Below are 12,937 nucleotides of genomic sequence, written 5' to 3' on the forward strand. Positions count from 1 at the left end.
TGCTATAAGGAGTTTGGTCTAGACCTGCTCTATTTGAAAAGTGCCCTGAGATAACTTCTGTTATGAATTGGCGCTATACAAATAAAATTGAATTGGATTAAATTGAATTGAATTAAGTGCTAACTACTAAATGTTAGTATGCTAACACCAAGATGGTGAGCAAGGTCAACATTACACCTGCTAAACACCAGGATGTTAGCATCATTATTCTGAGGCTGTTAGCACGCCAACATTAGCATTTAGCGCAAATACAGCCTCACAGAGCTGTCCACAGTTAGCATGGCTGTTTCTTCACTATGTGTAAATCCCTTCCCCACTTCCCCCTGAAGTTAGGGTATACGACTGAGAACCCTCCCAACTTTCTGAAACGGACAAGCCAACAATCACTTCCACATCCCACAATGATTGGCAAGGTGCGTGGAAGGAAGAGAGGAAGCAGAGTTTCAACTTATCCAAAGATGTTCCACAGGTACGCCTATATTTTGAGCATATATCATGTCTTGACCCTCTTTGTGATGTTTTTCACCCTGTGTTTGAGTGAGCCTGCGAAGAAACAATTATAAAGGCTTTTGCCTTCAGATGTGACGACACATTGTACAAACTAGTTTATTTCAAGCACTCCTCCATCTCTAAACACACAAGATATAACAAGTTAATTAGTGAGCTTTGGGGCAGTTGTATTTAACTTTGGAGAGAGATAAGCAAGCTGCTTCAGGTCTTAATGCTAAACTAGAGTAATTGCTTGCCCACTCTTAAAGGCCCCTGCACACCCCGAGTCTACCCACACAGGTCATTTCACTTTTTCTGGCTGATTAGACCACTTCTGAGGGCTGTGTGGGCGTGTACAGACGGTGTTTGATCAATATCTCCCGCACTCTACTGTGTGTGAATGATTACACCTTTATCATTCTTATTGGTCTGGTGACCCCACGTGAGCCCCATCATAACCCTGCCCAACATCAATCTGAGCGATGGTCTAATCAGCCAGAATAACTGAAAACACATGTGTTGGTGTGCTGGGACTTTAATGACATCGATGTGGTATCGATCTTCACATCAAAGAAGAGGAGAATAATTCACAAATTATCAAATTGTGTGGGATTTTTCTTTTATAGAAACCCATTCCAAACAGATAACACAGGGCTAATACAATTTAATTTGGCCAACAACATTACATTTTATTGTCAGACATGTTTTGCCTTCTTGGCCATGTCTTTGAAAATATAAATTATAAACCCAATTAGTTAGAAAAGGACAAGAAAGGAGAAGACATATCTGCACTCAACTCACAGGAAGTGACCAATCAGACTTGGTGAAATATTTTCTACATGCAAAGAGGCACTCAATCCTGGTATAAGTTGACTAACCATTGATATATTTTGCCTCTTTTGACTGTTTTGTATCATTTAGTATAAAATGTCACAGAAAAATGTTTCTGGGTACTAATCGTCTGACGTTATACTAGTTGCCAATGGTTGCTGTAAGTTAGTTTAGTTACCATTTTGCGGAAGGATGTTTGTGTTCCTGTAACACTTCTCTTAATGCTTATCTCATTCTGTGGTTTAAAGAACCTTCTCATCACATAAGGCAACAAGTCACTCTCACTTTAGATGTAAAAACAACTTGCTGTAGGATAAAGGACACTCCATGTTAGAGCTGCTCCTTATTACAGTCACATTAATTGTATGCCAACACAAAGAAAAGGTTTATAAAAGGGCCCATGGGAAGGGCACAAAGTGTGAGTGTTTCCGAGAGGTCATGGGTTAGGGGTGGCTGAAGCTGTGGCTGTTGTGTTAAACAAACCTGTGGTTATGTTAAGTCTAATGACACATTTCTAATAGATGCTGATTAAGATTAACTTTGGAGAAACCAGCGGAATCTGGTTGCTCACCTGCTCTTGCTTCAACATTTCCCTCCCATAAGAGGAAGAGAACCATTTGAGAGGTAGCTGCTTGTCAAAGCGGCCATCAGCACTGTCCATTTAAACAAAGTGCAGCCCAGGGCAGACAGACAGGCCCAGACATGAATTGTGTCTTTTACCTTGCAAATTTGGCCTGGGAGGGCGTCTTTAAGTAAAACAGGAACACTTCATTCATTCTCAGACAAATGCCAAAGCAATAAGACAAATATAAGCACTTATTACACTGTATGGCACCAAATGTTTAACATTTTGCATAAAACAAAGACATTATAAAGGAACAAATTCTCTGAATTCACAAATATTTTTGGTGTTGTTGCCCAATATCTGGATTTTTATTATCTTATTTTCTGACTTGCTGCATATGAAGACAAAGACTTTACTATGTTTTTTTATATTGAGATTTAAATTATACATAATAACACTTTCTATATGGCAAAATGGCAATAACAACTACTGCAGGAGATATGAGGGGTCAGCAGCTATGGAAAACTGAATAAGGCATTCCTTTTTTAAACTTGGGATTCATTCCCATCTAGTGGTAACCATGGGTACTGCAGGTTGCACGTTCATCCCATCTCCTCTCAAACTACAGAAGTGCTGTGTGTCAGTTGTGCATACACTTTACGTCACAGACACGTCAGTATTTTCCGTCCAAACTGATCGAAATACATTTGTACAAGTTGTTGTTCAGTCCCTGTATGAGTCATTCTGCTCTGCAACATTTCACATTAGCCTCTTATGAAATTACCAACTGCGCACACAATAAATTCACAAACTTGCTTGACATATAGTAAATATCTAATTCTTTTACTTCATATTTGTATTAGGCTTACAAATCAATGTCTGTAGTAGCGCAAAACACATTTTCTATTCTGGCTTAAAATGTCTATATATGCGATGCCTATCTATCTCACAGTATTGCCAAGTAGCGAGCTGTCACAAACTGTACTTCCTTTTATTCTGTTTAACTGATCTTAAGAAAGAGGAAGGAAAAGAGTGCACAATGATCCCACAACACATTTTTAAATTCACAACTTGATTTGCTACAACTCAAACAAATATCCTGCTCTGTTTCTCTGAGCTCCATCGATAGAACGACACAATATGTTCTTACCTTTGGGCTCGTCCTGTACTTCAGGTTTTTCCTCTGGTCCTTGTGGCTCTTTTGTAGTAGTTTCTGCACTTTCAAAGGTTTGCAGACCTAAAAAGTGTACGTGGATCAGGATTATAGTATTTCTGACTGCAACCACAGAACAGCACAATCGTTTTGGATTTGTATGGTTATTTTATTTTGTCACATCTTCTCTGTAACATTGCTGCTGATGTAAGTGGGTGTGTCGGACTGACCATTCACAGGAGCATTATCAACAGGCATCTCAGGCTCCACAGTGCTGAGAGGGATGTTGGCTTCATCCGGTCTGGAAGTAAAGTCGACAGAGTAGCGCTGTGGGAAGAGGAGATTCAGACACACACATAATGTCACAACATTAGGGGAATGGTTCGACATTTGGACCACATTCATGTCTGTACACTAAATATGAAGGTACTGCCATGCAGCTGGTTAGCTTAGCTTAGCATAAAGACTGGAAATAGGTGGAAACAGCTAGCCTGGCTTTGTCCAAAGGTGAAAACATCTGTGTACTTTAAAGCTCACTGATTAACCCTCTACGTGTTAATAGGCTATAGGTTTACTGTTCCAGTTTTTATGCTATGCTGACAGGCTGATGGGTATAGCTTCATATATAAAACAGGCACAAGAATAGTATCAATCTTGTAATTTCAACTCACGGAAAGAAAGCAAATAAGCATATTTCGCAAAACCTATTGCTTGTTTGGTTAATGGAAGCAAAGGGCTACTCTACTTACCCTTCCTCTCCTCCGTGCCAAGAAGCAGGCAATACCAAATCCAAAAGCTACGAGCACGATCACAACTAGGATGATAATGCCTGGAGGAGGTAATGCAGTTCATGTTTATGAAGATATTTGCTCACATTGTGGTTATGCAGTCTGCCTCCAGACAAAGACAGAAATCTATATCTATATCTTTTGTCATCATGTGCACATTTAAATGTAACTCACCAGTGCTGTCGCCTGATGTTGCCAACGGACGCTTAACAGTGGTGGCTGTAAGAAAAGTTTAAGTAAGAAAAGAAAATGTTTAGATTTTAAAGGAGGAAAAAGCTGTCATCAAACAATGAATATGAAGTTGGGATGCCAGTATAAACGTGCTAATGAGCTGTCAGTGTCATAAAGGAAAGGTGCTTCCAGGCTCCCATTATCAAATACATACTCAAATGGTTTAAAGCTGCATTAACAGATTATTTTGGCAGCTAGGGGGCAGCAAAACAAGCTGAAAACAGTGACATTATCACCTGAAATCAAGGCTGAAATGGCTAACATGTTAGCAAACAGTTGACCATTTACACTTTCAACAGACACAGAGCAACATCTGCATTCATTTGGAGTCCGCTGGATGAAGTCCACTGCAATTTACTCCAATTCTCTGTAAGTCACACCTTTCATAGTAGGTAGTCCTTCGATCCGTTGTTTATTATCATATATATTGGTATATAAAAATACTGATTACTGCAGGTTTAAAGTATTATCAATAATATTCATGACTAGAGACCAATTTAACAAGCTGGTGTGTACAGCAACTAACTATGCTCATGTTTAATTTATACAGTACCAATTCCAGGCTATGCAGCTGTCTGTACTTACCAAGCAGTATCACAGTGTTTGCTAATGTAAATCCTCAAGCTAATAAGGGAACATCAAATAGTAGAATATTGTTTATCAGGATCATCAACTCACTTTTGTCCTTTTTTTTAGTGGTTGTCTTAGAAGTACTAGCCGAGAGCATTTTGGGCGTTGTATTTTTGGAGGTTTGGCCATCTTTAGAACCTCCATCATCTGAATCAGAGAAGCATTTTATTCCACAAGCAAATAATAATAAAGAGAGTAACAATCAGAAAAGAAATGGACTGAACATAAACTACAGACATGTTTTTTGGAAATCAACATGGGTACAGCCATAAGCCAATACATAGTTCAGATAATAGCTGTCACCTGTCGGCTTTATTGTTGAAGGTGGGATGGTGCTGCTGGTGTTGGTGATGTTCATGGCACTGCTGGTAGTGGGCATACTCGTGCTGGCACCGGTGGTGGTGTTGGTGCTGTTGGTCATGAAGGTTGTTGCATTATTAAGAATATTGTCCTCAGGAGAGGATGTGTTGCTAAAGCCCTCTGGAGCTGTGAAATACCCATTGAATGTTGATGTCTCTTGTGCTGTGACAGAAGCCACCACCAAACCTGCGGGAAAAAAACAGCCTTTTCAAAATGATCCAATAGGTGAACACAAAAATGACCAAAGTTTAAGCTGAGAAACCTTTTTTCATCATCAAGTTCAGATTCAACAAAGGCCTGTTTTGTGTTTTCATTTTTCTTTGTGTCTGTGTATATAAACAATAAAGAATTGATCACAAACGATACATTTAACCTTAATTCATTTTCTGATCTGTGACTCAACCACGCACTGCATCCTCAAACTACACGATTTACAGCAGCTCTGTTAACTGTAAACCTCGAAGGGAACCAGCTGTACGTAAGAACCGTATGTAAGGTGTGACCATGTTTGGCTCTCTGATTATGATATTATGAAATTAAGCATTTATATTGAATTTTCATTGTTTTTTACCATCAACAATCAATTACCTGAACCCATACAGAACAACATCAAAACGAGACAAGACTAACACTTAGGTTAGTCATAAAATGAATGATGAACACAGTATCATCTGGTGCATGTCCATAAAACACATAAACACATAAAGAGCCTCACCCAGGATAAAGAAGGAGGGGCCGATCGAGGTCATTGTAAGTTTGTTTGATGGCAGCAGCAGGTGGGAAAAGCTACAATGTCCAGATATATTGTCGAAGCTCTCGGAGGTGATGCTTTCAAACGCTGCTTTTCTTCCTGTATGCCTCTGAGCATTGCATGCTTAAAAAGTAACCAAAAAAAAGAGGATCAACGCCCCTGACCACAGCAGTATGCATCATACAACAGTGTTGCTTAAACAGTGGGAGGAAACATCATGCTGGTACATTGCATCAAATTCTCACTACAGAACAATAAGAGGTAGCAGGTGTGTATTGTTACTGTCAAAATGCTTCTAGTCATTGATTTTGCAAACATAGCATATTTGTGTGCGCACCTGTGAGGGACACAAATATTGTTCATCATAATTACCAATTGTATGTCTTGTTCTTGAGAAACTGATGCTGTTGCAAAATAGGGATACTATGTGCAATTTTACCATTATTGTCAGTACTATTTTCTGCTCACTAGATGTCGCTGTGACTATGGGGAAAGACGCCAGATGGGGATAAGACAGTTGCCCTGTTCTCTTGCTGAAGGTATAGACTAACTTTAACTTTACCTTTATGTATTTCTTGTCTGATATAGTGTAAAAGAAATGAGGTAAATATAGGAATCATGATTTCAGGTTTTATTGCAGTTTTTTTAAACGATAAAGATCAATAATAATATTGTTGAGGCAAAAGAGGACAGCAGGGTATGTGTTGTGGTGGTTGAGGAAAATATTGTTGATGTTGAATGTTGTAGTTGATCCACAGAAAATGAATCACCAACTGTTTTGACTGTCATTTATAAGTCAAATATTACAAACCTCCACTGGTTTTAGCTTCTGTTCTTTGTCACAATATTTTGCGATTTTGGACGGTGAGAGACATTTGAATACATCTCATGGGGCTATGGGCAAGTATTCATCACTATTTTTGGGGGGATTTTATAGACTAAACAATTAAATGATTAATCGAGAGAATTATCAGCAAATTAATCCATAATGAAGATACGTGTTAGTTGCTGTAAACGTCTGTGTGCGGTCAAGCGTGTCAGCATTACTTGTCTTCGTGTGGGTGGAGTTGTCGTAAGGGTGTATGTGTGCTCAGCCTTGTAGGTTCATTTATTACTGTTTATTTCCCCATGCCAGTGGTAATCAGCAGCAGGATTAGTGTTAACTGCCACCCAGTCACTGGCAGGCTCCACGTGGGCCACCGCAGGCCCCTCCTGCCGACTGGCCTGACCGGGTCTGTCCGGGGCCCGCTCGCAGTGACAAGGAACTGGGAGTCCGCTAATCCTGAAGAAAGACCCCTGCCTAGCTTCCTTTCTGGGCCACCTATCACCACACCACAGAGCCCAGACACCAGCACCAGGCCTGGCCCGGTGGATGAGCTAATCACTGAGAGGCGAGGAGAGGAAAGAGGAGAGGAGAAGGAGAGGAGAGGAGAAAGTGTGTTTCTGTGTGTATGTGTGTGTGTGTGAGAGAGACACAGAGAGAGGAGAGAGCTGGACCACCCACCCGGAGGATTCAGAGGCACAGGATTCACAGCCCATTCTGTTGACCTGCCACACCGCCCCAGCTCTGGGCAAGGCCCTCCCCAATTGTTCCGCCTGCTAACATGAGGGGGGTTAGACAAGGGGGGATGGGGGGGTGGACGAGCAGTAAACAGTGGGCTGAGCTTCTCTCCTTCAGCGCACAAAGGGGCTGAATTGTGTCGGGACTGGAGCACTTTTTAGAGTGGCCCTGCCATGGGGCCTGAATGAAACATCTGTGGAGGCTGAGCCCGAGGGAGAAAATGCTATTTTGCTGTTCAACCACACTGACAACCTGTTTTCTCTTTCTTTACCCCTACACCCCCCATCCCACACACCACCACCACCACCACCACCTCCCCTCACTGTTATTTCTCCCTTGGCCTTGTAAAACTATTCATACTGTATACTCACATTTGCCAAGCAAGCAACAGAGAAGCAACAGTAAATGAGAGAGAGGGAGATGACTTTGAAAGTTTGAATGAGGATACAGTGAACTGGAAATTGTATTTTTACATATCTGCACATGACTTTTTTATTTTTATTCAATTGAATTAAATTGAGTTTATTTCATTGGGATAATCCAATCAGTATCAACGCTACTCTCCAAACAGACAATACAAAAAGTACAACATATCAAACACATAAGGAACAACTTATTCCAGTTATGTATAAGTCGAAGCTTATAATGAAAATGAGTCCTGATGAGCTATGTACAAAAATCTTTAAAGGGGATATCAGCAAGTGGGGTAACATTTTGCATTAAGACAGGGATAAAGTGACACATATGATGATATGACAAAATATATTATTTTCCCTTCCAGGATCTGTTCCAGTTCCAGTTTATCACATCTTGGGTTTTATGTTTCTAGTTTTGGACATCACTTCTACTCATTGTGAAAATACTGTACTCAGTGTCAGACAGGGTAAGAAACAAGCAGTTAAACCACATTATTTGGAGGTCAAATCTAAAGTGAGTGTACCCAAAATGTTGGTAATAATTCAGGTATGGCGGGTATGGGAGGTCAAAGTTGAACCAGAAAGTATGTCTGTAAAACTTGATGGATGTTTGTAATGGACAGTTTCATTTTACATATTACCTTCTTTGTTTTTTGAGTGTAACCTGAGCATTTGTTCAAAAACCATATGGTAATCCGACTGCTTGTTTTTCTTGTGTCCCATCAAAATGTCAGTAACGTAATCTCGCCACATTTCGAGATCTCCGCAATTCACTTGGTGAGTACAATGTTACTATTTACCAGTAGCAAGGCATTTACATCAAGGAATTTACATCAAGGAACTGACCATTTATAGCAAACTTATATAGTAATATGTGAAGGAAAAGGTTCTTCTCTTTGGTTGAGCTCTTAAAGAATCCCAATAACCATGAGGATGGATAACTAATCCCTCTTAACAAACATATGGTGGAAGGAGTTGACTTTGTTGGCATGCACAAATTAGCAGAGTAACAGTGATAAGTGGCAGCGTAACAATGCCTACACTGGTACACCATGCATAAATAAGATTGTACTAATGATATTGAGGATTATTTGAAACAGTCGATGCCACTCAGCCAGTGCCTTAACTAATGAACTAATGCTTGTTATATTTATAACAAAAACTATGAAAAAATAAGTTGTGAAACTATTCTTTAATGCAAATACAGTAGGGTATGGAGGCTTTCTGTCAGCTTCTACAGAGAGTCGATTTATCTATCAACCTCACCTCTATAAACCCCCCACTCCTCCTCAGCCCTCTTTCCCCACAGTCCTGCTCCACCATATGCAGCTCAAAGAGAGAGACCACTGAGACATTTCAGTTTAATTGAAGGGGAAACAAAGATCCCTTGCTTACTTCCTGGTCACCCATTTTCTTTGATCAATTTCCTCCCTTTGGCCTTATATCATCTGTAATTACTTTCCTTTTCCCACCCCTCGTGGGTTCCTCCTGGAGCAAAAGTCCGCACACACACACACACACTTATTGCTAACCCCCTACCGTAAGCAGGCAATACCTTCGGCCTCAATACTCATTGCCCCCCTTTAGCTCCTCCAGCCTGAACAATAGAGAAGGCCCACAGGCTCCAGAACCCCACCAAGCCACCCCTGACCCTGCCCACCTACTCTACTAAACCCCTACACACACACACACACCCACCACACACACACACAGGTTCATGTGGTATGTACTTTTATATTCAAGTCGTAGGCATTGTCACACATGCACACACAGCTCACACGAGTCTGCATTGAATGGGGGGAAGGAGAAGAAGAGGAGGAGAGGCAGGGTAGTGGTGGTGGGGGGAGCAGGGCCACTTTAAATACCAGCTCAGCTTGTAATCACTGGAGTTTGAACTCAGAAGACTTCTTATGCTAAGAGGTCAAGAAGCCAGAACACTCATTCGCTCCTTTCTTTCTTCCCTGCTGCCCTCTGTCACTCACTTCTCTCAATGGGTCTCTCTGATCCATAAGCTGGTTGCGTACAGTGAAACCAGCGCTGATATCCTGAGAAAATCTTCCAGCAAAACAATGAGTGCGTTGTCTTCAGAGTTTTCTACAAGAGCACATAAGTAAGACAAATTCATCGTGGCACAAGCTTGACTTCCTCCTGTGCTCAAGTAAGTCAGGTGAATTGTCTGCCAAATGGTAATTTTCTGGAAGAACTGAGCTTTATTTGCAAATAATTCCCAAGGAAATTCATTAAAATTAACCTGCCTGCCAAAGAGAATATGAAAACAATGCTTTTAAATATTTTGTGTTGAACCCGCTGCTTACTTCAGGAAATTTTGTGTACATCTGGTATAGGCTGGATAAAAATGCCCTCCAAATTATACACCTTTATTGGACTTCACATTTCCCAAATATGACCACCCAGAGGATGCATACCACCCACGCACTATTGAGTGGATTTATCACTCAGCTGATGCCAGTGTGCTTGATGAATGAAAGCGGCCTACAGTATTGGCATTGTTACCTTGTTTGATGGGGAAGCGAAACATAAGAAACACTATATAAATAGGTATTAGCCATGGGAATAGGAGAGGAAAGGTGTTGCCTGCAGGCAACAATCACAATGTAAATGCCAAGAAAAGTGCTGGTGCAATATTGTAAAAAAAATAAAGAGCTGAAGAGGAAATGTTTGTGTGTGGTAAAGAAAGGTCTAAAATTGGCTTCCAGTTAGTCAGCAGTGCAGTGGGATACAGATAGGAGGTAAACAGCCGTGTCAGCCAGAGGATACAGAGATTGCTGTAACTAATGATTATTTTTACTGCCACTTAATCTTTTGATTATTTCTTTGCTTAATTTCTTAATTATTTAGTTTAACGTTTAATGTAACAACATACAGAAAAAAGCACATCACAAACTGCCAAATGTCTTGTTTTGTCCAATCAGTTCAGTGCAAGAGGAAGATATTCAATTTACTATGATTTAAAACAGAGAAAAGCATCAATTTATCACATTTGAGAAGCAGTCATGTTTATTTTTTGTCAGTCAACGGATTACTCAACCAGTTGTTTCAGTGCTTTTCGATTATGTGATTTGATTTGAAGAAATCCTGTTAGTGCTCAGAATATTGGACGGATTGAACAACTACGCTGTAGTCTGCCATCTTAGCAAACTTCATCTGTTGACGAGGACAGTGTGATATGGTCAAAAGCTCCAGAACAACCGAGTAAGAGGACCTTGAGCAGAGATTGTTTTGTCAAGAGCTGTTTCCATGATCAGCTTTTAAACTCAACTGAAAATTTAAGGTCAATAATCGATAATTCATTTGAATCATGTACCAAGAAAAAAGAAATCACTGGTTCCAGCTTCACAAATCTGAGGATTTGCTGTTTTTTTTCTGTGGAATCACTGTAAACAACATATCTTTGGATTTTAGCCGGTGTTCACACCAGAAACAGCAGGGGTACTGGTGAAATGATAAAATACAACCCGGGAAGTTTGAGTAATAGATCCATAAATTTGATGCCAAAACACTGCAAAACGGTTTATGAGGAAGGATTTTACTGCTCTGGAAAGTTATTTTATCTTTTGTAGAGACAATCGGGAGAAAAGATATGACGTACATTAGAGACAGACACAGCAGTGCATATGAAGAGAAGACAGACACTATAGTCTCTTTCTGTCGATGTACATTTACCAACCAGCTGTATTTAAATTCAGGCACACTGGCAGCACTCCAGTGCTTTCAGCATCTCCACTGTACCATCTAGTCAGCAGATAAAACCAACTGGTATCTATCTTCACACACACACACACACACACACACACACACACTTGACAGACCACTGATGTGGGTCTTCTTGTGTGGGATAAAAGAAAGAAGACAGCAGGAGAAGGAAAGGACAAGACGGTTTCTGGCCCCGGAATTTCTGGAGTATTTTCAAAAGTCTAATGTGCAAATGATAACGATTCATCCAAACAGTGTGTGTGGTCAGGTGCTGACATACACGCAAGCATGTTCACACACACAGCCGTGCCCACACACATACTTCATGCACTCACACACACACGCAGTCTCAGTGATTGGAGCCTTTGGTCTTCATCAGGTCAATCAGTGGAACCGTGAGACCTGGAGGCTGTGAGGCTGGATGTCCTTCTGCTTCCAGACTTTGTTGTGTCCTGTTCCAGTAACTCTTGAGCAAATACAGACCATCAGTGAGCAAGTGTGTGTGTGTCTGTGTGTGTGAGAGAGGGAGAGTTAAAGAGAGGGAAATAGAGTAGTAGTAGTGGGAGCTGGGAACAAGCTCTGTGTGGGGTACAAAATGAAAATTAGAGGGTATGACCTCATTGTCATTTACTGTAACACACATTACACATTATCCCTCCAGGTCATTAGCACAGCCATCAGCTCTGAGGCGCCCATAATGCTCAGGGGCTGCTCGGACATCCCGTACAGGAGGTGTAGCACATATGATTAGCAGTTGGGAATACACTGTGGATGGAGTTTGTTCATTCGAGAGTAAAATACATTTGTTGTTGCTATCACGCTGGAGGCCCACCTGCGGCCGTCTGTGAGCATGTGTGTCTGTATAATGTGTATCTGCTTGCTTCTTACACACAAAGCAAAGCCCACCACAGGCAGAGCCCACCACAGAAGGTGCACAGATGTGCCGCTGGCTACAAGCAGAGGTAGGTCTTGCATTCAGAAGTGATAGTTCTCATATGGCATATGGCAGTAATAGTGAAATCTGACATCATTTCCATTCTGAAATGTATCGCTAAAGAAGGAAGACAGATTGTAATTTAGCGTAGTGCAATATTCATGGTGTTTCTTTTTTCTTTTTTTTCTTTTTTAGGTTATGTATGAACACTGATAAGTAAAGTGTGTAATCATGGAGTTCCACTTCACTGGTGGTTTGTGTGACAGCCAGTGATTGATTTTGTTTGTGTTGGGGATTTCTGAAAAATATATGTTTAGCCTGAATTCAGAACCACATCAGTAGGAAGACCACCAGCTCCGTCCTCAACATGAGGGTTAACACATTTCTGTCCTCCACACGCACATATCATGAGCTTTGTGTCTGTACCACATTCAAACAATAATATCCTCTTAAGCACAGTAACTGTATTCATCACTGCACACACACAAAGGATTGGTTCACCCAAATAACAAAA

At 40.8% G+C, this 12,937-nt stretch overlaps 1 protein-coding gene across 1 annotated transcript in view; it reads right to left on the reverse strand.

The window, feature by feature from the left end:
- The window catches only part of si:dkey-27h10.2 (cell wall protein DAN4), a 17,400-nt gene extending 11,511 nt beyond the window's left edge, over positions 1-5,889 (reverse strand). Inside the window, exons 1-7 of the mRNA XM_035659337.1 lie at positions 5,763-5,889; positions 4,991-5,233; positions 4,736-4,834; positions 4,001-4,045; positions 3,788-3,867; positions 3,269-3,365; positions 3,036-3,122 (exon numbers count right to left, since the gene is read on the reverse strand). Coding sequence (XP_035515230.1) covers positions 3,036-3,122; positions 3,269-3,365; positions 3,788-3,867; positions 4,001-4,045; positions 4,736-4,834; positions 4,991-5,233; positions 5,763-5,796 — 685 coding nt within the window. The 5' untranslated portion in view covers positions 5,797-5,889. The remainder of the gene's footprint in view (positions 1-3,035; positions 3,123-3,268; positions 3,366-3,787; positions 3,868-4,000; positions 4,046-4,735; positions 4,835-4,990; positions 5,234-5,762) is intronic.
- Between the last annotated feature and the right edge of the window lie 7,048 nt (positions 5,890-12,937).

Source organism: Morone saxatilis, unplaced genomic scaffold (assembly GCF_004916995.1).
Source record: "Morone saxatilis isolate NCDOM2014 unplaced genomic scaffold, NCSU_SB_2.0 Contig17, whole genome shotgun sequence".
In the NCBI taxonomy this organism is placed as follows: domain Eukaryota; kingdom Metazoa; phylum Chordata; class Actinopteri; family Moronidae; genus Morone; species Morone saxatilis.